General features: G+C 41.5%; 1 protein-coding gene across 4 annotated transcripts in view; it reads left to right on the top strand.

Annotated features, from left to right (window-relative positions):
* The window catches only part of LOC116311274 (partitioning defective 3 homolog), a 354,699-nt gene that overhangs the window by 96,301 nt on the left and 232,161 nt on the right, over window positions 1–26,237 (top strand). For 3 of the 4 annotated variants that reach the window (XM_039617400.1, XM_039617399.1, XM_039617402.1), the window contains exon 3: window positions 13,003–13,177. In XM_039617400.1, coding sequence (XP_039473334.1) covers window positions 13,003–13,177 — 175 coding nt within the window. Of the gene's footprint in view, window positions 1–876; window positions 971–13,002; window positions 13,178–26,237 lie in introns of those variants that run through there. The other variant, XM_039617401.1, reaches the window with a different exon arrangement.

The following is a 26,237-nucleotide window of genomic DNA, read 5'->3' as shown; positions in this document are numbered from 1 at the left end:
GGCCACTCAGGCCTGCAGATGGCAGATAATGACAGTGCTGTCCCCACTGGCTAGTTGTGTGTCTAAGTGTATGCGTGTGCGGGTGTTGGCTCAATGTCTGTTCAGTTCATTGCCAATAGTGGGTTGTTAAGCTGCACTTGGATACCTCCTTGCTGGCTGCCTGGGCGATTGGGTCACTGGTTGGCTTACTGACTGGCGGGTTCACAGTTCACTGGTATATTTGTTGCTGATTTACTAGATAACACCCCGAATGTTTGGCTTACCTACTTAGTGAATAGTTGGGTTTTGTTGGCTTACTAAACTGCTGAGTGGCTGATGTATTTTTGGGCTGAGCATCTGCCATACTGACTGACAAGCTGACTAGCATAGTGTCAGGACACTGGCAGATTCTCAGCTAGGTAGGGCTATGGTAACTATTGTGAGGGAGATGGTAAGTGTGTGTGGTATAAGGTCCTGCGGCGTTCCAGTGTCTCTTCCTGTCTGCCAGTCCTGGCTTGTATTTGTCTTTTTGATAGAGAAATAAATATGAGTCTCCACTAGGGCACTGTCTGGATTCCTTTGCTGTGCTTTATAAAATGTGCATGTGGCTGGCCTCATATTTGAGAGACACGTATTATATTATGAGTGTTTAGAGTGTTTAGTGTTTAGAAGGTGATAGCAGAGGTTTTCTGAAGTAAAAACCTTCATCATATCTTAGAGTTTAGTCTGTACTTTGGGTCACGCTTGGAAAAAACTGAGGTCCTACATTTTCATAATGGACAGGACAACTTGTTAGATCTTCCTGGGCTGGTGAACACAGACGCGAAGTTAGGAATGCAGCCTCACTATATTAGTATCCAAGGCAACTCAATGTAACCCCGATGGCATCACTGAGTTACTTTCTGAGGCTTTAAAAGGCTCCCTTCAGAAGCACAGAAGATATTTCAACAAGTTGATTGATTACCCTTGTGTGGATACTTACACTTGAGTTGTAAGTAACAGTCTATTTTAACGTAGCACCCTGGATATATAAGATTTAATGAGAACGTTTCAGTTTTGCTTTTCTACAAATAATGCAGTTTTACACAGTTTGTTGCACATTTAAACTACAAAGTATCAAATTGATATCCAGTTAGCAATTTTATTGGTTTATTACTAATTTAAACACATGATTTGTGATGACGGATTGGATGTTTGTGTTTTGTGCTTTTCTCTCTGTGTTCCTCTTTTATATCTTCCCTTTCACTGGCCAACTGCCCCTACCTCAGCATGGTTCTCTTCCTGTTGAAGGGGAGTTTTTCCTACCCAACGTCACCAAGTACTTGCATATAGGGCATTTTCTGATTCTTGGGCTTTTGTCTCCAGTGGGTCAGTTTCTTGCAGTATAAAGTGCCTGGAGGTGACCGTTGTGATTTGGTGCTTTAGAAATTAAATTTAGGTTATTTATTTATTTAGTTTTTTACTAACCAGTGTCTTGCCTTTTTACAACAATACCTTTCCTTAAAGTTCATTATTATTAAATGTGAGTTGAGTGAACAGCTTGGAGAAACAAAGCACATGAAATTATTTTTTGTGTATATAATGCATTCCACGTAATTTCTGCTCTCAGCAGTTAAGCACATTGAGGCATTTGGTTTGAAGTCTACTTTATGTGGGTTCAAAGTGCTTACCTTTGCATGCAAAATAGTCTGTGCACACGCACAGCCTCTGTTGTTGGTCCATGGCCTCGGGGTATTAGGCAGCTCACCTGAGGCCATCCCTGGTGACTGGGTGAAGACCACCCGAGAGCGATGCAAAAACCCTAATTTGAAAACTGTATATAAATCTCAGTCTTCTTGTCATGTTGAATGCTGGCTCACATAGCCACTATACATATGTATGTTCAGACGACGACAGGATTGTTAACGTTCTCTATGAAAATTCAGTTTTTTAAGGATTTCTCAAGTTCTGATAAACAGCAAAGAATGTTTTATACAGCTTTTCCAGGCATCCTAGTTTTTATTTTGGATTCTTATTTTAGTTTGCACACAGAAACAAAAACTTCCAGGGTCAAAATTATTAGCCCCCCTGATGATAATAGTCACTTGTGTGTTCTGTTTGCCTGATAACAGCCTGCAGTCATTTGTTGTAGTTTTCAAGAAGTCTCACACATGTCTCCTGAGCAAGCCCAGCCTATTCTTCTTTGGTGAATCTCTCAAGCTCTTCCAGGTCTACTGGGCCTTGGTCTTCAGTTCACCCCACAGATTTTCAATGGGATTCAATCAGGGTTTTGTGCAGGCTACAAGTGAATAACATTCACTTTGGTTTTCTGAGGGCACCTCTTCACCAAGAACACGGTACATTTTGGGTTGTTGCCATTTTAGAAGACAGAGGAACTACCAAGACCCATTTTTTTTCTGGATTTTTCTTTCACGATCTTTACAAATCCTTCTTTCTTCAAGATTCCTTTCACTATGATGAAATTCCCCACCACTGTGTTTCACTGTGGGGACCATCTTCATTGGGTTGTACACGTCTCCCCTCTCTCTCCAAACTTTAGTAGCATCTCTGTGTACAAAGAGCTCTAGTTTCATCTCATCTAACCAACAGAAACACTTCCAGTATGCAGAATCTTTCTATAGATCATCCTATTCTGCAGAAGTGGAGGTTTTCTTGGTCTGCAGCCTCGCAGTCCATTCCCGTGCAGGGATCTAGTCTTCTTTGAGGCTATGTTCCTGACTTGGCTAACTCATGCACTCGTGTCTTGGAAGTTGTTCAGGTGTCTTTAGACACATCTCTCACTAGTTTTCTTTCCAGTCTTTGAAATCTTTTGCTTCCTACTTCTGCCAGACTAGCTCTGTACTGTGTGACTCTCTTTGAATTTCCTAATGATACTTCTCATTCCAGTTCTTGACACTTGGAAACGCTTTGATAACTTTGTATCTCCTCCTTTGTGAGCATCAACAATTCTTTTTCTCAAGTTTAAACTGATTTCTTTAGTTTTCGGCATGATGCTTTTTCCGGTGACAGTTCAAACCCTGATTGAAGTTATTATACTGTGTGTAAACAGGAAGTTAACCTTCCGATTTAGCTTGATTTTGCAAGCCTTGAGCATTACAAAGTTGTAGCACTGTGCAATAAGAAGGTCGGTTGTACAGTGGGCTAATAATGTTGACCCTGGTAATGTTTGATTTTTCTTAAATTATTTTGTTATTGTGCACAAATAGAAATATTGTATGCTTCCGAAAGACAACTAGTATGTTTGGAAATGTGTGTCAGAAGCACCCTGTCCAATCACAATATTTCCTGTGCAGTTACAGTGAAAGCACTTTATCTCTCCAACACATGAGTAACTATTGATGTCATGCTCTGAGAGCCAAAGATTTTAGATGTTTTCATTAATTTGCTGTGACATATAATACCTTAAGCACTTAGGACAAGCGTATATGATATGACAAACCTAAAGTGAAATCTTTCTGATTAATGATTGGTTCTGGCCTCGCTAAAGGTATGACTACCTGATTTCCATCCGCCTTGACTACAGAGGATGTATGGCCTTGTCAAGGATAAGGCCCTCCCTCTCTGTCTGCTCCACTCCACTTTCTACTACTCATTCCTTCCATCTCTTTTCACCAGGGAGGCCTGAAATGTTTGAAGCTTTCCCTTTTTTCTCTTGGTCCTCTCTCTCTCTGTGTGTGCCGAGGTCCCTGGATGGAGAGTTTTTAATTACTCCCTCCTAGCTTTGTGCATAACCAATGAAAGATTGAAGGGCACTTCCCTCTGAAAGGCACTGTTAGACTATGGGTTTTTCTAATGCTTTGGGAGAAGAATACTAATATATAAACTGAGACTTTTGTGCTTTTGTGTATCTGCAGTTTGTTTTGGCAGGTATGTGTGCTCACATAACTCTATCTGTGTGTGTGTGTGTGTGTGTGTGTGTGTGTGTGTGTGTGTGTGTGTGTGTGTGTGTGTGTGTGTGTGTGTGTGTGTGTGTGTGTGTGTGTATTTGTGAGTGCACCCCCCAGACAGAGTGTCTGGCTGTTGTTTTGCATGTGAATCAAGGCTGGGGAGGAAAGGCATTATTAGATTGGGCATGTGCACGGAGTGGTGGGGGTGGGCTGGATGAAGACTGTGAGAGCAGCTAGGTTCATTGCATTGATTTGATTTCTTTAAGACCAGTTTGAGGGCGTAACACCTGAAGGTGCCCTCAGCCGCTCTGTTTAGACAGCAAAATGAATACAGTAAGGCAAGAAAATCGATACAGGATACAATAAACAAATGATTAGACTCCACAAACTATTTTTGGGTACAGCGTGTGCTCTGAGTGCAGCCTGCCTAAGTATCTCCTATAAAGGAACAAATGGGAGCCCAAGCAACGGAACAAGAATAGTTGTGCATTTGTGAAGTTTCGGTAAAATAAAGAAAAAAACGTCTCTAAAATGCAAAGATTTCCACTTACCTATACTGGAATAGGATAATTAATATGATAACATTTAAGAGTGTATCTGGCTGGTGGAACAAGATTAGTTCAGCATTATTTCATGTGTCTGCACAGTGTTAATTAGTGTCAGGTGATTGATGGCAATTCAACCCATAAGATGCTTATCGTGTTTCTTGCTTTCTTATGGACACCCACCCTAATTGCTTTCATGAATATGTCATCACTTTTCCTTCTGTATTGCTCCCTCCTCGCTGCTTCTCTTTTTTCCACTCGCAGAGATGTGCAGCAAAGACCTTTGTGTGTGTGTGTGTGTGTGTGTGTGTGTGCGCCTTCAGACAAGTGTTATTTATTTCCCAGACTTGAATGGTGTTGAATTGAAACATGCGACCAGAGGGTTATGAGGTATTAATATACACGGAAGAACGTATCGGGGGTGTCGTAGGAATTTTTCCCTTCAGTCAGCACTGCGTAGGTAGTTCTCACACTCACGGCGGCCCGATATGTGTGAATTCATTTTCCCCAACGCGGAGGAAAACTTCAAAGGCAGGGACGGGAATTTAGCCTTGTGGATTTGAAAAGGGATGAGTCTCTAATCTGGTTAAACTTTGCTTGCTCTGTATATTTTCTCTCTGCCTTTTTGTCCACTTCAACACCCCTCCCACCTTGTGGGGTTTTTTTCCCCCTTCAAGTCATGAATACCTGTCGAGCTACTTTCCTTTAAAAAGTGAAAGAAATGATGACTTAATGTTTTTAGCCAGTATGGTGGCGTAAACCAATCTCGGGGCTTACGTCTGCTTGTTTAGGGATTATTTTTCTTTAAGCCTGTCATCTTCCTGCACACTGGCATACAAACTCGCCCTCGCCTTTCGTTCCCACCACCCTCCTCCTCTGCCCTCACGCGTCACCACTGCGTTAAGTGAGAAAGGATGTTTGTGTTGTGCAGGTCTGCTACTGGAGCAAAATTGACTGTTCTTTTCCCGAAAGCTGATAATCTTGTGTCGTAACATGTAACTTAATGCCCATTGTGGTGAGTCTTGGTGAAGCTTTAATGTTTACTGCAACTGAATAATCTTAAGCCTAACAAGTATTTGAAGTTCATATTTTTATTCAAATTTCAATTGAGGGTGCAAAACATTAAACTGAAGGCGATATTCATCCTTGTGCTGCACAGTCTTTACACGTTACATTCGCTTTGAGGTGTGTGTCATCATTTCAGGTCTTGCCGTAGTCAGCCCTTGGGGAGCTTCTTCCCTTTGTATCAACCCCATGTGACAGCACCTGAAATATGCATATGTTTCTAAAGCGCTGCAGGGTGCCATATGAGGGTTACTTGGAGTGCTAGTGATGGCAGGCCAGAGTGCTGGAGACTTATTCCCTGAATATTTGATGGTCTTAATAAGCAGGAAAACTACAGGACTAAGCACTTTGTTGGTTTGCTCGACACACGGTGTGTGTGAGAAATAATGGACGGGGGGAAAAGATTAAATATTGAAAGCTGTGTGAGAACTCTGGCATACGAGGAGGAAGGTTTGTGCAAGTACAATGCTGCCTTCAGTCATTCATTAAAAAAAAGTTACAAGTAAAGGTCACACTATGAAGGGGTCCCGATTAAAAGACGCAAATGCAGAAACCAGGAGAAGTGTTAGAAGAAGACAAGCAAACCTCAAAGCAAACGCCCAAGATGGCAAACAAGGTTAGGGGAGAAGACTGTAAACAAAACACACTGCTCAAAAAAGTTAACACTTGAAAACACATCAGATCTCAATCGGAAAAAGTCATGTTGGATATCTTCACTATTATTGACTGGGTAATGTTTTAGGAATAAAAGGAGGCCATATCATTTGATGGAAATTTTATCAACCTGCAGAGAAATTGGGCATGAAAATGGGTCCAAGGATTTCATTTTACCTAGCTTATAGAGGTCTGCATGTCTGTCCATGGACATGTATCCCTAGACCGTCACTGACCCACCACCAAATCGGTCACGCTGAACGATGTTGCAGGCAGCATAACGTTCTCCACGGCTTCTTCAGATCCTTTCACATCTGTCACTTAGGGTGAACCTGCTCCCGTCTGTGAAAAGCACAGGGCTCCAGTGGTGGACATGCTAATTCTGCTATTTTATTGCAAATGCCAATCAGGCTCCATAGTGCCAAACAGTGAGCACTTGGCCCAATAGAGGATATCCGACCCTAAGGACAACCAGATGAAGTGTGTTTCTGTGTTTAGTCAGAGACATCTGCCTCCTGCTGGAGGTCATTTTGTAACTCTGGCAGTTCTCATCCTCTTTCTCCTCACACAAAATAGGTGTCACCTCATGCTACCAGTAGTGACACTGACTGTAATCAAATGCAAACCTAGTAGAAAAACAGTCAGAAGACATGAGGAGGGAAAAAATGTCATAAAACAATTTCTGTTTTGCGGGTTGCATCATTTTTGGGAGTTTGGCACCGGTGCAGTTTTCAGTGCTGTAGCTCAGGAGGTAGAGCAGGTCATCTACTAATTGGAAGGTTGGTGGTTCGATCCCTCGCCTGCCAACCTGTTGCTTTCTGATGCATCGATTGGAGTATGAATGTGGGTGAATGTTAGCTAGGAAGCATAGAAATAAAAGTTCTTGTGAGTGGTCAGGTAGAGTGGAAAAGCGCTAAATAAAAACCAGTTCATTTACCAGTCATAAAACATTTAAAACTATTTTGCATTTTTAATTAGTGATAACTGTATTTTATAATGATATAATAACTAGGTAGCCTGTTTCCATTTATTTTGGGATAGTTTAGTTTCTGTGTTTAGTTTCAGTGTCAGTCAGTGTGTAACCTACAGTAAATTGGCGGTAAGCACCCCCCCAGCCCCACAAGCACAGAAAGCACAGAAACAAAAGTATTATACTGCTGTGGACACTGGCAGCAGCAGACAGTAAAACGGATTTTAGCCACTAGAAATCAATAGCGTTTTAAGTGTACGCTCTTTACAAGAAGAAAATGAAGCCATTACCCTCCGCCAGACTCCATTAATAATTTTGCAAACAAAACATGGGAGTTGTTCATCTAATGCTTCAGCTAATTTGTTTTATTGTGTGTCTTTGGACTTTGAATGGGTTAGCTCAGATCCAACCCCAAAACCATGACACATGTTCTCTTAGATGAGTACATTAAGGCAAATGAGAAAATGAAGACACCGATTCAGCAGCGAAAGATGGGTCATTGGTGTATTAAGATCTGTGTGCATGCCAATACATGATCAAAAAGTGTACGCTGTGATGGATGCATGCGGGATTCATGACTGAATGAGCGTGTCAAGTGAGGTGAACGGTAGATGGACAGGTGGATGGATAGATGGTTGGCGCGTGGATGAGGGATGGTGCCTTGTAGCTATTACTCAACAAGTTTCGAGTCCTTGGAGTTTCTGGTGGAGTAAGTGGCTTTCGCAGTTTCCACCACTACTGTACCCGTAATAACTTTGCGCCCCTGGTGCCCTTGCAATAAAATGATGATAAATGATAGGGAGGGGAGATGAAACCTGGTCTGTTTGTGTGGGTGTGAGGGTGTGTGGTGTTGTGCTATCAGAGGCAGTATATATGACTTACCGCAGACATTGCATAACAACGCGCCATCCATTCATTTATCATTTTGAATAATGCACTGAGCAAAGTGTTAATCTTTCCCTCGTTCATCTCATAACAAATATGAGAAATTTCCACGGAGCGACATCCACACGCTCACATCCAACTGCAGGAGACAAATGTGCCTATTCTTTAAGCAGTAATCAGTACTTGTTAGACCCACATTGAATTTTACCATTTGGATGTGATGTGAATGGAAGGGGGGGAAAAAGTAAGACAAATGAATAAATAATCTCTCCTCTAAGGGGAGACTTTTTAGCTACAGCAATAAATATTCACAGCAGGTTGCAGGCTGGCACGACTTCAGATGTGCTCTTTAATTGAAGGTGTGGATTGAGCGGACGGGGGGGGGGGCTGTCGCCGGTTGACTCGTGTCAGGCGTCCCTTCCACTGGGCTGTAAAAAAGCTGCCGTGGCAGATATGGATTAGCGTCAGAGCATTGCAGTGCAGGTATTACATGTTTTCACTGGCACCGCGAGTGCTGCCCCGTGACTTCTAATAACCTCTGTTGTCTTGACTTTGTGAGCGCTTGGGACGGCTGTTTTGTACCAGTGCCACTCCTAATGCCCGGGCTTCATGACAGATCAGAGGTGCTGGGGTGTGTGGGTGGGTAGAAGGATGTATCTGGGAGTTTTGGGAGGGAGGGGGTTGGTTGTCAAAACAGCTCCTCATTCCCTCCTCAGCCGCTTCCTTTCCATCTCTTCTTCTTCTTCTTCTCCACCTTGCTGCCAAAAGCTGGATAGAGATCAAAGGAGGCCAACATGAAAGGCTTCCCTGAGATTCTGTTTTTTTTTTTCTTTTCTCTCTGCCCTGTCTCCGTGCTCTCTGTGTTATAGATATGGAAATTCTAAATTCCAAATACATCTTCTACCCAGACTGCAGAGAATGCCCGGCTTCATCCGACTCCTCTCTTTTCTTTCTTTCCCTTTTCCTATCCTCTGCCTCGTCTCGCCCCCTTCATCATCAGCTCTCGCCATCCCCTGCTCTTGCCTCTCTCCAGCAGCCCTCAGGCATCCAGGTAGATAGCGGTTGATTGGCAGCTGCTGTGACAGTCAGTGGAACCAGCTGAGAGTGGATGAGTGTCAGCCTTGCTCCGGGGGCTTAAGGTAGCGGCAGTGTTGCAGCTCCCTACTGGAGAGAGAGAGAGGCCCATGAAATAAGACTCAGTTCAGTTCTTTTCTTTCCCTCGCTTCTGTCAACTGAAGCAGGTAGGAGCTAAATAGGTTTTTCAAATCGCTCCAGAGTTTATCCTGAGACTGGAAACTGGAACATTTCTTCAACTCACATCCTGTAATGTGCTCACCTTCTCTCGTTCCTCTCTCCCTACCCTTTTGGTTATCATATAAAAGTCTGTTTTATGATAGGTTATAGCATCTTGTTTTTCAGGGGCTTTTTAAAATTCTTCTCCAGCCTCCCTCCTTCTTCCCTCCTATCTGTTCTGAATCCTCAGCCTCAGCTGTCACGCCACTTGACAATTAGCCATGCTGTTCCCGTCTGTGTTTCATCGCTAAAAAAACTTTTTCCTCTTATTTTTTTTGAACTTCTGAATGCAACTCCATGGCCGCTGTACGGCAGCCACAGGGGGGAAAGTGTGAGAATAAAAAAAAAAAGAAAAGTGAAACGTGAAATCGTCTCAGTTCTAAAGTGGCTGTGACCAATTCCCAGATGGAGGGAAAGCATTTTTGTGATGGCTTTCAATGCATTGCCGCTTGAGCTCTGTCCCGTCAACAGCAAGAATTGCATCAGCTTTCCCTCTGGCCAAGTGTGTCCCATTCTCCACAGCACAGACAGAGGACACGGTGGCGCTGGAAAGGCCTCGCACAGAGGGAGGAAGGCGAGGAGTCTTTATTGGGTACTCCAAAGACACTTTGTACTGATGATAACCGTGTAAGTCAAACAAAGGCTCAGGTTAGGCCGTTTGCCAGCTCCTTCTTCTACCTTTCGATTGTAGTTTTTACCTTTTTTTTGGTCACAGCTCAAACAGCTGACTACAAGCAATTCTCGACCTTTCTGGAAAAGAAATGGGAGTTGCAGCCTTGCAGGTAAACACAATGCAGAAAGTAGAGTTTAAAAAAAAACAATCGTCTTATTGTGATATCATGACCATCGCTGCTAAAGACTGAAACTAAACACAGATGTGCCAGCTGCATCCGTCTGAGGTCAGATAGTTGAAAAAGCCTTTTTTTAAAGCTGTATTCTACTTACAGAATTAACCTCCTAGGACCTGGCGTCCACATATGTGGACATCACATTTTGGGTTATTTAGATCAAAATACTAAATTTTGCTCTACAAGGGCCCGATATCCACTTACGAGGACATTATACTGCTACTGTCCTATCGAAATTGTAAACGAATGTCCTCATATGTGGCTCTCATTTTTCTTAGAAACAAAAGTCAGGTAAAAAAAAATCTGGTAATTCTTTGCGACCCGATGAATGTAAAAACAATCAGCCCAAATATCAAAGAGAAATTAAAAATGCATGCCCTGAAAGAGTTGGGGTCTTAGGAGGTTAATGGAATGTAGTATCATTGAATAGATCAGCTCCACAATGGACACGACAAAAAGCAAACGATGTGTCTGCTAGTTTGGGAATCAGCCAGTTGCTGCATTTTCTTTTTTTCTTATTTTTGGCTTTATAAGTTGGACGACCTACAGTAGTTTGATGCTTCTGCCCTCAGCTTGTGTACAAAAAAGAACTTTACATGTCTTCTCGGGTAGAAGGGAGGAACGAGCACTTTCAAGAGCCCATAAATATTGAATGCGGGATAAATGCGGACCCATTTGATTATGAAACGGAGAGTGTGTGAATGAGTTTAGTTGTACGTGTCTGATACCAGCAGAGTGCTCTAGAGTGTCTGGTGAAAGACTGTGCGTCACTGCAAAGTGGACCTAATTAGGGGGGATTTGGGGTGTATTTAAAAATGAATCATACTTCTCCACAACACCAACAACAGTATTCACCACTTCTCTCAAATGGGCAGCTGGCAGGGAGAAGGCTTGCTGGATCGCTAAATGTTCCCAGAAACATGAATGGGAGGCTTGATTGCTTTGTCGTTAATGAGTCATGCAGTCGCGCATACTGTACGCTGGGGCGGCGCAAATGCCGCTGGAGACGGCCCTTCTACTTTTGTTTGTGTTCACAGCTGCCTCTGGTCCTTCGCATAGCTGGCCTGCTCATCATTAACACTTCAAAAAATGAGCCAGCGGAGCAGAATTTTAAACAATTCATTCAAAGAAGCCCCCCCTAAAAATAGTCTCAGATTGCAGGAATGGCACACTGATCAATATTTATCCTCGTTTTTGCCTATTAACTGTGTTTGCAGTTCAACACAAAGCAAAGCAGCTTTTCTTGCCTGCTTAATAATCACACTTCCCAGTGAGCAAACCTCCACGATATTACCTCCTCAAACTGCCTGATTTGTAATATTGAGGCCTTTTTTCTTTCTTTTTTTCCCCCCTTTCTGATTGCCTCTCTTTTGCACTAAGTAAATTTGTGATAAACCCTTACAACCTGAGGAATGTAATTTCAGCATCGGAATGGAACACGATTAGAGCGAAATGGGAGAAATCCTTCAGTGATGGAGTGTGTCTCAGGAATGGCATTGGGATGCAAGGAAACATTTCAGAAAGAGGGGAAGGGGAAAAAACACCCTAAACAAAACAGTTTGCTTTAATTGTGTGGTGAATTACGGCAACAGTAAACCACATGGGCATACTCACCGAGAGCCATAAATTCAGACACAAACACATGCACGCTTGAGCATCATCCCCTGCATATGAATGAATTAAATCAAAAAGAAGAGCAGGGGCTTCTAAACTTGTTTATATGCAGATTTTCCTGCACTTGGGGTGATGAAAAACAGCAAATACACAGAAAAACGCTTGTGCTATTTTTACCTTCAGACAAATACGATATGGGATACACAGTAGCTGTTTGCTCCCTCCACGTTCACAGCTTTCCATTACACAGACCTGGAGGAAGCACAAAACATAAAAGGGAGTCATCTTATGTCTGTAATATACATGCTATTGTTCCTGTATCGCACGGTCTCTATCACTCTGCCGCTGCCTGATTGCTCTGTCTCGATGGATTGAGAGGTTAATCTCCCTGAGAGAGGTTTATTAACAGGTTGTGCTGGCAATGAAAGCAACTTGGCATTGGTACCTTCACTTTACGACTGCAGTTTGTGCAGCATTTTGGGGATCTTTCATCTCTTTCATCTCTCTCTCCGTGTGCATCCTTCTCAGTCCACGAGTATTAAGTAAAGCTTTGACACATGTGGTCAGTTGGCAATGGCCAGTCTGATTTTTTTTTTCAGCTGATTGTCTTTTTTACTTTAACCTAAATGAGGTCTTTTTCTTGCTCTTTTGTTGGCTGTAGTAATCAGCGGTGTGTGTTAGACTCAGATAATTATGGGATGCTATGAGGAGTTCTTCCTATCTGGCCTGGGAAATGTGGCAACGTATCACCTATGTTAGAATGGAGCAGCTGCTCGCTGTGGGAGCCTAACTTGGCAACCCTGAGCACCTCATGCTCCATGACTGCAGATGTTGCAAGATTAAACTGTAGAGAAAGTGAGTGTGTGCATATCTGTGAATGGGAAAAAGTAGTAGATTTGCTGAATAAAAAGCATGCTCACATGGTGGCAGTTTGGCAGTTTTATTTACTCTTTTAACTAGATATTTAGACATCTATACATCTATTTATCTAGACATTGATATCTGAATAGATAGGTAGATAGATAGGTAGATATTAGACATCTATCTATCTAGACATATAGACATCTATCTAGACATGTAGACATCATTTTCGACATCTATCTGGACATCTATCTAGACATACATCCATCTCCACATCTGTCTATCTATCTATCTGTCTGTCTGTCTGCACATCTGCCTAGACATCGGCACCATCTATTTGCTCGTTTTTTTCTTCAAAGCACGTGCTAACATACAAATACTTTCTTCTCCTCTCTGTCTAGCTGGTTGCAATATATGAAGAGCAGGATCCACACAATGGAGGTGACGGTACCAGCGCCAGTTCCACAGGTACACAAAGCCCAGAACCCTTCGCCAGTGAGATTAATTCAGCATCAGCCTTCCAGCCCTACCAGGCGAATAGTGAGATTGAAGTCACCCCATCTGCTCTGCTATCCAGTGAGTCCAGCATCAACATTTACATCACCACTCATTGTTATTGTCACCTGTCTTTATTATTGATTCATTCATAACTGTTTAAAAAAAATACACAGTTCTCAGGTCTACTTGACCCAATCACATGTCCAGTGAAACGTTCTTGAGCTGTAGACTGGAATATTTGGAAGCGTGAAGTAAATTTTTTGCCTTGAAGCAAAAGGTAGTTGGCATTGTTGAGTGGTACAGTATAAAAAAAGAGAAAGTAGCCTTCTGATGCAAAGAAGAGAAAAATTATCATCAGTATGACTAGTACCTCGAGGCCTGGTGCTGTGCTTTTGTAAGAACGAGCAGGAAATGTATGCCACTAGCAGACATTCAAAATGCAAAGCTTTAAAGGTCAGGCACATGAAAGCTGACGTCTGAAAGCTAAAAGTTACTTGGGAAGCCAAGCATAACAAAAGGTAATAATTTCAGACCGTGGTCTGCACTGATGCTTACATTCAGCTCCTTGGGTATCTGCTTATTTTGTGGTGTGAAATTCAGCTACTAAATTATAGCCCCCAAAAATCTGTGTTGCTTAGGTAATGCTATGCTTTGTTGTTCTGAATCACCTTGGCTGACACAGTGTTGGATAAAGGTGACCACAGGTTGTCAAAACACATCCATTCAGCTCTGGATTGGAGTAATGTGAGTAATGTTATTAATTTGTTTGTAACAGGGCTGTGAGATCCTGACTCAAACAGACGTGAAAAAAGTAAACTTTTTCTAACTGACACCAATCTGACCAGAGTGTGATTTACTTGACATGCTCCAGGTGTATTATTCAGAGTTGAGTGTCTGTCGAGACTTCGAAAGGTGTCCTGGGAATGTCATTGCACTAAGTTAGACGGACAGGTAGAAACCGAGACAACGGAAGGAATTGAGACGCAGTGGGTTACTCGGTCACGCATGAGCAAAAGCACACATGCCAGAGCAAGATGGACGTGCACGTACTCACACGTGGCACACACAATCAGGAAATGGCAACGCTCAAGTCGGTGAGTCAGATGTTGCTTGTGTCCACATATTCACATCTTGTGAAGTGGAACCAGCGAGCTTGATGCAGAGCTGTCTTAAACTTCAAAGGACATCTAAGACGTTCAAAGCCAAAGCGCACATATAGGCGCCGGCTGACACACTCATGCACATGAATGAACAGTTGACTTTACTCTTCTGCTTTGACATAAAAGCTCGTTCCAACCTGATAGAATGTGAAGATTTATGGAAATGACGTGAGAATGGTTGCAGTCTGAAAGTGAACCAGAGGCACAGTGTGGAAAAAGCAGGTGCGTGTGATGCTGTCTGACCTGCTGTCAAAAAGCTTCACACAAACCACCACGATTTTCCCCTACTCATTTATAGCTTTGAACACTGTTCGCGTGTTGAAAGAGCGACTTAAAATTAGCACGTTCGGATCAAACTGCTCATTTAAGAGTAATTTAAATCATTTGAATCTGTGAAAGAAAACTAAAGTGAAACGTATCACTTGTTTACATTTTATTTAATAGAAAAAAAAATACTGTCCTCATTCATATACATTGATTAGTGTGTCATTACATCTTTAAACAAACTAAAGCATTCCCACAAACTTAAAATGAATCCATTAAAAATTCATGGGAGCAGATGTCTGTTTGTGGAAGCCTCATGTTGCACCGCTATCTTAAATACAGCGACTGAGATGGACATCGCTGTTCTGCCTAATCGTGTTTTATGTCTGACTGAGATAGAGATTATTTTTTATTTAATCAACCTTGAGTATCAGTGTAATATATCAATATTTCAGTGGAAACACTATATGAAAAGAAATGGACAAAATTTCAGCCCACCTGTATGTAATTTTAGGTCATCTAATATCTCAAATAATGACTGAAAACGCAGCATTCAGGATGATTGAACATGCATCGAGGCACTTCCAGTTGGTAGCCTAGCCATCAAAGTTCCTGCATTTGAAAAACTATTAACTCCTGAACTTTTTTTTAAGAGAAAATACATTTTAGAACTGTATTTAAACTCTCTCAGTGTTGCAGAGTGGTTGTATATTGCTCTGTTTCTTTACAGTAGATACAAACTATAAAATTTGACTGTAACTATACTGTAACATGCAGTCATTATGAAGTGTTCATGGTGAAAGGTGGGGTGTGGACCTTATTTCTGCCCTCCAAAGCCTTGCATGTGAATTACACAGAAGACAGAGTGTTTTCTCAGTGTTGTTCTATATCTGATACGGAGTTCTTACCTTCTTTATCTCATGGAAGAACTTTTTAGATATTATTGTTGAACATAATCATAAAGTAATGAATTAAACTGTGAAGACCTGTTTGACCTTCTGGTGATCTTTTTCATAGGTATGAGATGAGTTCGTGAAAGCTTTCTTCGCCTACACAAACATGCTCTAAAGCATGTTTTTTGCATAATATTGCATAAATAGCTAATCTTAGATTGTGGTTAAGCAGAAAAACTGATTCCTGCACATAACGTCTCCTGAAATGAGCCTTACTTCTATGAAGAGCAGTGTTTGGAGAACATGACAAGATGATGAAGAAGGATGGTAGAAAAGAGGTCATCAGGTTGGTGAAGCAAATGACATGTATTGTTTGTTGCAGCGGTGAGGGGACGCTTCACCAAGAAACTGCAAACAGGGTTGTATTACACAGCCTATTAGTTCCTGGAAGATTGTATGTAATGCACATCAACTCTTTTTATAAGTTGCTGTCTCAAAACTTGTTTTAAGCGTCGGGCTGACTGGCATCGCATGTACATGGTCAGTCAGATAAACAGACAGCTGATGGTCCTTCCAGAGATGCAGATGAGTGAATTACTGGCAGCATTATTGCAAATCAGGCATCAAAGTGTAGCAGCAGCACCCTTGGCAGCTGTGCTCTGAGGCAGAGAATTATGGCTACTTAAAATCATCATCTTTTAGAGCCATATTGATTGTTTTTTTTCCTTCCTCCATCTCCCACAGTCCCAAAACTCTACCTCTTGCTTCACTTTCCGTTCTCCACCCCTCCTCTTGCCACCGCCTCGGGAGCCCATTTTAGATTTCCATGCTAACATGTGCCATGCAGGTCAAACTGTTAATAATTGGATTGGAGATGAGATGTAAATTACAATAATGAATGTAATTTTCCCGTAATTATACGGATGCCGGAGCTGCCTCTGCCTCTACTTCGCACTAAATTCTAATCTTTCAGAAGTAAGAAACTGTCTGAAACTTTAAATTAACATCGGATCTTAATGGCGCTTGCTTCGAAATTGAATGCTCTGTTCTCTGTTACTCAAAGAGTTTCACTCTACAGTTCAGTGATTTGAACCAGGAGCTGACTTTGTATTGCTGGAAGTTTGTTGGCTTTAGTTTTAAACATGTTTAAAATTATTTTCGAAAGTTTCATATGAATAAACACACATTGCTCACTGATGCTGGTGTTGCTACAAATTGGGGGCTAGTGTTTTAATAGCTCTTTAAGGCCAAAGATAATGAAAGTGAGCTTTTTTACTAGCAGACAGGTCTTGGTTTCCTCCTGGTGGATGACAGTATTCGGCCTCATGTGGTGACAGTATGAAGCTGGTTCATGGAATATGGAAGAATTGATACCATTTACTGGTCCCTGAGCTCGTCTGACCTAAATCCAATAGAAAACCTCTGAAACATTTCTGCTCATCTCACGAAGTTGCACCTCAAACCGTCTCATTAGGAGCATGCCCCGATGTTGCATGCAAGCACGTAGGGGTCATTCAAACTACTCAGTATCATTTTTAGTTGTTGCAATGATGATGTCTGCCACATCAGTTTTTCCCTTTGATTTTTTGGGTGTCTAAATTCAGCCTTTTGTGGCTTTTTGTGGCATTAATTTGTCCCTAACACATTACCCTGTCCATATCAGTATAGATGTCCAGCATCGTGTTTTTCCCCATTGAGTGCAGATGTTTTATGAGCAGTGTGTATCCATAGCTTTAAGGAGCTCAAGGAAAACTTACATGTGTGACTGAAGCATGCATTCCTTTGCATTAATCTGACAGCAACTGAATTTTCATCTGAACAGGCAGCTTTGCTGTTTGGGCTTGAGCAACAAGGATGGATCACTTTCAACACGACACGTGTCTGCATGTTTTTTTTTTTTGATCATTGCAATTCCATTTTGCAATTAGATTAAGACACTTGTCTATGAAGCTATCTCTGAAATCTGAACACACACACTCGGACATCCCGTTCGTGTTTCTTCCTTGACTTGAACTTGACTTTACTGTGTTTTTTATTTTTAGGCTTTTATAGAAAGTCCACAGCACTTGTTTAGGACACACAATCAGGAAATGGGAGAAGCTCAAGTGTTATTGACAGTGGTTAAAAGTACACTGACATTGATGTGGAGTGGCTTTAAAAGGCTAACAAAAAGATCACAGTGATTGCACTGATCCATTACAAGACTGCCCACCCACCCCTCCACCCACTGGCATTATTTTTTGTTCAGCTCAAAGTGAAAAATCTATGGATAACTTTTTCTTTTCCATTTCCACTGTGACCACTTTACAACTTTCAACCCCCCTGCCAAGTCAGACTTGCAGTGTAATGACAAATTGTCCATTCCTCGACTGACCCGCTCCTCTGCTGAATCTTTTGAATCTCTGCCCGTCTTGGTCCTCGAGGCTCTGCAGTGACAGGGTTGCCTGGATGCCATTAGAGAAATTGCTCGTGGGTGGAGGTGGGGGGTTGACACCTTCAAAGAAGAGTGCTTTCATCTAATCAATTTGGCTTAGTGGCCTGCCATTGAGGAGGCTCCCTGCCACCAGCCAAGGCCATGTAAAAGTCACAGCAGAGAGGGGGACACTCCGTGACACAAAACACTGGATCTCCATCTTAGATTTAAGGCTTAAGAAGTGGCCTGCGCCCTCTGTCACGGGGGCCCTCCCAGTGGGTTTGGGTGAATTCCAAAGGCTGTGATTGCCCATTATAGATAAACTACCAGGTTTAAGTTTGGGACCCTGTGCAGCTCGGTGTGATACGAGGGACAGATATTTATCTCTGTTATCTGCCTTCTTTCTCTCCAACTCTCTCCGCACCACAGCCACCTTCAATCTCTCACCTCAGTGGTGAGCGGGTGACGCAGTGCGATCTTGGGACTTTGATATCAGAAGAATCGCAGCGTGCATCAGCTGACTGCTCCTGTCAGGTGGTTAACCCAGCTCACGTCATCTCCATCTGCTGATTTCAATCCTGCAGAAGAAAATAGAATTGCAGTTCATTCATCGTTTGAGCTTTAGCTTACATGGAGCAAAAACAGGACCTAAATTATGGTTTAGTAGTGACTGATGACAACTTTTTAAAATATTTTAGTTTCATTGAAAAGTGTATTTTGAGATACGGGCAAAAAAAGGGAAAATGTCTTCAAGGACAGTAGTCTACGACATGCTAGCTCACCTACGCCTCCCAACTCATGCCACGTTTATTTTCCTTTAAAAAAAACCCATTAACTTTTAAATCTGAGTCCTTTGAAAAATATTAAACCTAATCCATTCATACTATATTTGTATGAATGAATGGATTTCTGCTTCTTTGTACAGTATGTGCCTTTATAAATCCCTTTTGTTTTGTTTTTCACTGTAATTGGTTTAAATTGTGCTCAACATCACAGAGACATGAAGGATGTGTATATAACAACTAGTTTACACTTCCAAACCAAAAGTCAGTGTTCTGGTTCTATAGAAGTCATTTGATCCTGCATTTAAAAAAACATAATGCCACTGATTTTGCTAAATAAAGTATAGCATGCTACATGATGATGATGATGATGATGATAATAGCAGGACTTTTTAGATCATTTAAGGTAATTTCACAGTATATTTTCCTAAGGCATATTAGAATACAGGTTGCAAATACATGGAAAACATCACTTTTCATACTTTCCCGTGGCTGTAATGTTAAATTCATTATTTGAACTGTGTTGAAATTGCAGCTCATATGGCATCCATAAGCATGGTTTTCATTGCAAACTCAGATTATGCAATCATCCTCTTTGTCATTTCAGTTGACCTTTGGTGACTCATGATGAGAGGCACCTTCCAACCTCAGACTGCGTGTCATATTACCAGTGCTTGTCAGGGCTTGTGCCACGTTTCTGGTTATAAACAGAACCTGTATGTAGTCATTTCTTATTTAGCAAGCATATAACTACTGAATAACAAAGATGGAGTTAGACAGGGCAGGGCAGTGAGATGAAAACTTCTGATCCTGTGGGTGTTGCAGAGAAAGATGTCTTGTGCACAGACTGTTCATATGGAGAAAAAAAATGAGTAGCTAATGATGTATGAGCTGGACATCTCAGTGCCGGTAATGTAATTAGATGAGGGCTACAAGAAAATGGGCTACAAGGTGTTATAGCAACAAAAGAAAGTGCTTATATCCCTCTCCAGCACTTAGTTCTGTAGCTGGTTCCTGCTCAAAGGAAACTGTGGGGTAGAATAAATGTAAGAAACACAGTCAATCCCTCAATGAATTTTATCATTACAGGCAATGAAATTGTTAAGAAACAACCCATAATTTCTCATCCAGAGAGCTCGAATTTTCTGTTTGTTTCTTTTTTTCTCTCTTTTATATATTACTCCTGGAAGAGGTGGTGAAATAGCCTTTTTTTAAGGCTCTCTGTTTCTCTCTCATCCTCTGCAGTGCTATAACATGATCCATCATCATGACATTTGTCATGACAGGCTTATCCTCTCCGCTAACACTGAACAAGAACAACATTTATTCAGCTCTGATTCAACAAAACATTAATACAGCCAGAGCTGTATTCTATGTTGTCCAGCCCCTGCTTTACAAATGTCTGTTTGAGGAAATTACCAGTGTTACAATCGAGTTATCTGTATTAATTTCCCAAATTCCTGCAAAAGAAAAGCATTTATTGATGGGATGGAAGATGTGGTAATATAATCATTTTTCTAAGTTCATGCTGCCAAGTAGATCTATGAAGGCCAGGACTGACAAAAACACTTGGTAGCAAGTCTGAGAACCCTAAATGAAAATGACAGTTTTTTTTTTAAATTAAGTACAAAAATAAGCAAATATTTTTGGATTTTTTTCCCAACTTCCAGGCTTTGCATGCAAATGTATGTTTGTGTCTGCATCACCTATCATAGATCTACTCAACCTTGCTTTGGCAGCGGTCCACTCCAGCTGTGCATAACACCTCTCAGCATAGATTCTGAGCTGAGTACACACTCAGCGGAGAGGATGTTGGGATAGCAAGCTCATCATTAGCAAGCTGAAAGCACTTTTAAGCCCATTGGTCCTTAGGAGACTCTGAACTGCCTCTCCCTACCTGCGTTAGTGGAGAGGCTATTAGTTATGTCAACTCTTAATCATACTCACGATCGCAGTGCGGTGAGGGAGAGCGATGGAGCGCCCAAGGTGGGTCTTTAAACTGCTGAGGAGTGGGCGTTCTGTTTCACAGTCGCTGAGAATATTAGTCATAAAAATGCTCATATGTTTCTAATATCATCCAGAGCTTATTATGGCTAATTACTACAACAATTATTGCAACACTAAATGGTGAAGACAGTGTTTTGGTAATGAAGTGTGAAGTGCTCAGAGTGGTAAAAGTCTCCACTCAGCACTGCTGGGAAGGAGCTACCAGTTTGATTCCTATTATTACTTTTGCTAGGATCCCAATAAAGCCTTAGCTAGACAGCTGAATCATGTGGAGATGTGTGTGTGTGTCTGTGTGTGTACATGTGTGTGAGTTTGTTGACTGCTTTATTGCTTCCTGAGCTGGGCTGAGAGATGTCCTGCAGGTCACTTGTGTCACACTTAAAGCAACACAGACACGCTGAGGTCTTCACCGAGCAACAAAGTCATTTACACTTTGTGACATGCAAAAATGGATAAAACGGTAAATGGCCGTAACCTCATGACAGACGGCAAGAGGAGGGAGTTTGTTTGCGCTGACCCCGGTGTCGTCTCAGCACCAGAAGGACATTCAGCAGTCTCGTTTCTGCCTGTTGTAGCTGAAATATGGCATCTTCGTGCAGGCTCAATATGCAGTTTGTTTTTTTCTGTTTTCTGAACGCGGACATATTTATGGAGTTTTAAGAAAAACCTGTGATTGATTTCACCCAAGACAAAGGAACTGTGTTCGGAACATCTGTTTTTCACCCTTACTTTATGACCACTGGGATGGCTTCTGTTGCCAAGTTACAATCCCACTTTTTAAATGATCAAAATAATTCAATAAACCAAACCAGAGGTTTAGGTCTTCAGTAGTTAGCCTCTGTGCCATTAATTAAAACAGATCTCTTCTTTTTGCTTCCAGATTCTTCAGCTCACTTCTCATTCTTACTCTAAGGACAACAACCACGAGCATCTTACTTCAGTTTCCTGGCTCAGCTGTATATGAGAAACAGATTTTCTAAAGTCTTTCAGATTCCATCGAAACACAATGAAACATGGAGTTCATTATTACACATCCTCTTCTTATATGTGGTGGTAAACTTGCAACGTTTCTCTTCATCAGTACAAAAATGTGGAGCATTTAAATGCGGTGGAGCGATGAGTAGCAAGAAGATCCTGGGTTTGAATCCAGTGTCTGGCCGGGTTTGCGTGGGTTCTCTGTGGGTCCTCTGTGGGTCCTCTGGCTTCCTCCCATGGTTCAAATACATGCAGTTAGTGGGGTTAGGTTAATTGATGATTTTAAATTGCAGATAAGGGTGAATGATTGCCTGTTTCTCAATGTTAGCCCTGCAATAGATTGGCCAGGGTGTACCCCACCTCTCACCTGATGGCAGCTGGGATAGGCTCCAGCCCCCTGTGACATGTGAAGAATATGAATGGATGGAACATTTAAACAAAGAAAGCAAATTAAATAAAAGAAAAAAAATATATTTTTAGTCCTAATCCAAGAACATCACTGCATGGTAATTATAATGATTATACTTCAGAATAATTAGCATAATTACTTGAGCTTTCATTTCTATTCATATTCAAAACATTTCAAAGAATTGCTTTAACTACAAATACAAAATGACACACAGGAAAAAAGAGACTGTTTTGTTCGTTAGTCAGTGAGAACCTGTGGGCTTCATTTACATTGTGTCTGTGCTGTATGTTAAAAAAGGGTCACAGATGGCCAAGAGCAATACCTCCTGCTCCTCTGACTCACTAAGTCACTAAAGGGTTATGGGGTGTTTAGCATCCCTTTGTCTCCCGGCTCTTCGTCCCAGCGGACCTCCCCACAGCTCCTCCACCCAGCTCATTAGCCCTTTTCTAAGAGCCTCCCATCCCTTTCTGTTTCATTGTCTTCCGCAGGGAGGTCACCTGTGAAATGTGTCCGCTTCAAAGCGCACACCAGGGAAGCATTTACATGCATGTGTAGCCACATGTGGGTGGAAAGAAAACATACATGTTTACACACATCTCATACAGACAGACATTCATGAACACATGCTAATGTGTGACACGAGAGCGTTGATGTGTGCTTCAAGGCGGGACGGAATAATTGTTTTGCAGGTTAACGCCATGACAAACGAGCAGACGCACACCCACAGATATTAAACTTCAATTCTAACGAGTCACTTTGTGTCAGTTTTTAAGAGCACGCCTGTCACTGACAAATCTTTTTTCAAATACAGAGAATGTATCACTCTTGGAAAATAGGGCAAGTTAATTTCAACTGATAGCAGCTGAAATGATCTCACCATGAGGCTGTGCTGGATAAATTGAAAGTGCAGAATTTTTTTTTCTTCTTTTTTTGCCGCATACCCCGTCTCACAGAAATAGAGGCTAAATAACACACAATGCAGTAAAACCCACTCCAGCTAGAGTGTGGCACAATAGCAAGATGTTGTGTGAAGTTTTCCTGGTCCTAGCCTGCTTGTGGGACAGGGATCCATTTCCTTGGCCAGAGTTCAGCCGCTCAGTGCTCGCTGTCCTCCCGTTTCTCATCAGGTCCACAAAGATAAGTTAGCCCTTAAAGCAAATCCCAGAACACTCCTCTGCCACGTTCCCATCTCCTTGCAATCCCGATCACTTTCAGGGTGCTGACTTTGGCTCACGTTCACAACTCTGATCAAAGCAGAACATTTGTGCATACCCGTGGTTTCATTTTGAAGCCATTTAAATATTACGGTCAAGTTAATTTGAGAATGTGCAGCAACTACCCATACCGCAGACTCCCTGTGCGGTCCATTCAGTTGTTAAGAAACCACATGCTGATATTTCTGAATGAATTCACGGTCGGGAATGTTTGCATACAAGAATACAGCTGCTTCCTCTCTCATGTTATAGACTTGAACTGTGAATTATTAAAGGTACATTGTGTAAAATCACACAACTAAGTGTCTGTACATTGCAGATTCAGTCAACTGAATTCTGTTTTCTTACTCCGCCCAATTCAAGTACATAATTCTAGCTGCGATGGCCGTTCATCTGTAGTGATTGTTACCTGACAGGCTACAGCTAGGCTGTAAAACCTTATGAAAGGAAGCTTAAATGAGCTGATGAGTCAGTGAAGATTACTTCTGTCCATTGAGAGGAAATTCTGAGGTGAGTTTTTGAGGATGCGCTGAACTTTTCTATTGGTAAGTGGGACTATTTTTATTAGCTGCTGTTAGCCAGCGTTATTGAAATTTTCTTTATAGTGGAACATTTTTGGACTTGGATACTTGGTGAATAAATTCTGATTACATTCTCACATCATATGAACCTGTTTAGGGGGACAAGTTGCATTTTTAGGACACTCGAGCCAACATTAGATGAGTGTTTCCCAACCTTTTGAAGCCATGGTACATATTTCACATTAGAAAAATCACACGGCACACCACCAAACAAAAATGTCAAAAGAAGCATATTGATCATTTTTCAACAGCACCAGGTATAGTGGAATTGGCTCGGTTTGTCCCCAGTATGCCTTTTTGCTTTCTTCTGACCACTACTCATGCTAGGGCCTTCATCTGGGTCAGAATTTTCTCCAGGACTCAGGTCAGACTGAATACTATTTTTTTCTTTTCAAATATTTATCTATTGCTATTACGCGCTGCGTCGTCTCACAGAGTGACTATTATGTAATTTCTTGTTCATCTTCTTCTGTTTTACTAGCAGTTGGGAACCCATTTAATTAGAGCAGTTAGTTGCACTGCCCTCTAGGGGAAGAGAATGTAATTGTTCTGCCCGTTACCCACGGCGATCGCTTGGAGTACTAATCAGGTGGAACCAGATAATCTTCCACGGCACACCTGATCATTTCACAGTGGTTGGGAAACACTGCATTAGATGACATAATATTAGCGTATAACCATCAGCTGTTGGTAGATGGAAGGATCATGTGTTCAATCTGCTGACTTTAAGCAATTGTGACTAATAATAATATCGATTCGATGGCTATACCCATGTATTTTTAATGTTTATGATGTATCAATTTGTTTATAGTTACACACTAATCAATGTAAGTGTATGAGTACAAAATTCTTTTTTTTCTATTAAATAACCTTTAAAGTCTCTTTTGATTTTTGCACAGGAGACAGCAGATAGTTATATCTTATAAAAACTTATAGTTTTTTCAGCTGTGTAGGAAAAATCCGGTTTCCTTTGAAACATCTACACATGTTGAGCATAGGAAAAAAAAAAATCCTGGAACTCGTTTGGTTTTTAGTGTCTTGTTCTAGCAGAGCAGATGCAGGTTGACATGAAGGGCTTGAATTTCCTGCCCACTTCCTAAAGCCTGCTGGCCCAAATTGTCTTTGTCGTGTGCTATTTAGTCAAGTAGCGGAGATGAAACCCACAACTAGCTGACTCACAGCATCTCTGTAGTACAACCTTGGGTTAATCTCAGGGGGTATAGCTCAGGGGCAAAGCAGTTGACTGCAGATCAAGAGGTTCCCTAGTTTAAATCTGGGCACCCTGTCTTTTCGGGACAGGGTGGTGACATGATTCACATTTCAAATGTCAACAGAGTTACAGCTGCCATGTGAGCAAGCTTGTACCTTCTTCAGCAGTTCGGATAAATAACCTTTACCTTGCGACTAATAGAAGCGCCTCCATCTTGTCACCGTTTCTGATGTTTTAAAAAAATGGGATACACGAAGGATGAGCACAATCCCCACAAAATACTCACAGGTGTGGCTAGTTTTACAGGTAATTTACAGTAGTTGCAGCCACAGTTGGTTCATTTCAATATCAAACATAAAATCTAAGACTTGCTTTTTTGGCATTAAATATCACGGCTATTATTAATATTGCATATGGAAATGTTAGTAAATCAATTTGAACACTCGATTTAAATTATGTGCAAATAGATATTTTGTGTCTGGACAAAAGAACTCCCAGAAATATAAATGCAACAGGGTCAGTCTGTGGTTTGCACCTAAGTTTGGGATCTTATTTCAGAAGAATTCATCTGTCCGAAGATTCACGGTTGCTGTAAATGTTACAGGCATGAAGCTTGTGCGTTTTGTTTCACTTTACATATTTCCAATCTTTTTTTCATTTGCATTTAGTTTTGTAGAAATGTAATGTTGTTTTGATTCGGTTTTCTATTAACTTAATGAGAAAATGGTAATTAAGGTATCTTCCGTGCCTCTGTTGATTTGTTTTTTTCTCTTATACCCCCGGCCTCGCCAGCTTTGTGCAGCTCCTAATAAGGAAACACGAGGAAAAAAGCTTTGTTTCCAAAGTGTTTGATGAGCTGAAAAAGTACTAAGAACACTTAAATTGCACAATGATGAGAGTTCACTTTAGATGTGGCACTGAGATCATCGTGGACCACGGTCGTCTTGTTGGCGGTTCAAGTTCAAAGGACAGAATCTAAATTTGTCAAGAAATGAAAAAAAGTAAGCAAACTTTCATCTTGGCATGATGTCTCAGTCACAGAGTGTACCCTCTACTTTCTTCAAAAGTTTCTCAAATGGAAATCCGTCTGCCCGGACAACTGTGAAAAAAGACACTCTGGCAAAAAAGTTCACGCTTCTCAGCGCATGATCACGACTTTAGAACTTCAAGTGCTGTTGCAATTGCTCCAATGTTACTTGCATATTTCATCATTCTGAACACCTTACTGAG

This window comes from Oreochromis aureus, linkage group 9, assembly GCF_013358895.1.
Source record: "Oreochromis aureus strain Israel breed Guangdong linkage group 9, ZZ_aureus, whole genome shotgun sequence".
Lineage (NCBI taxonomy): Eukaryota > Metazoa > Chordata > Actinopteri > Cichliformes > Cichlidae > Oreochromis > Oreochromis aureus.
This window is presented reverse-complemented; position numbering and strand designations above follow the sequence as displayed.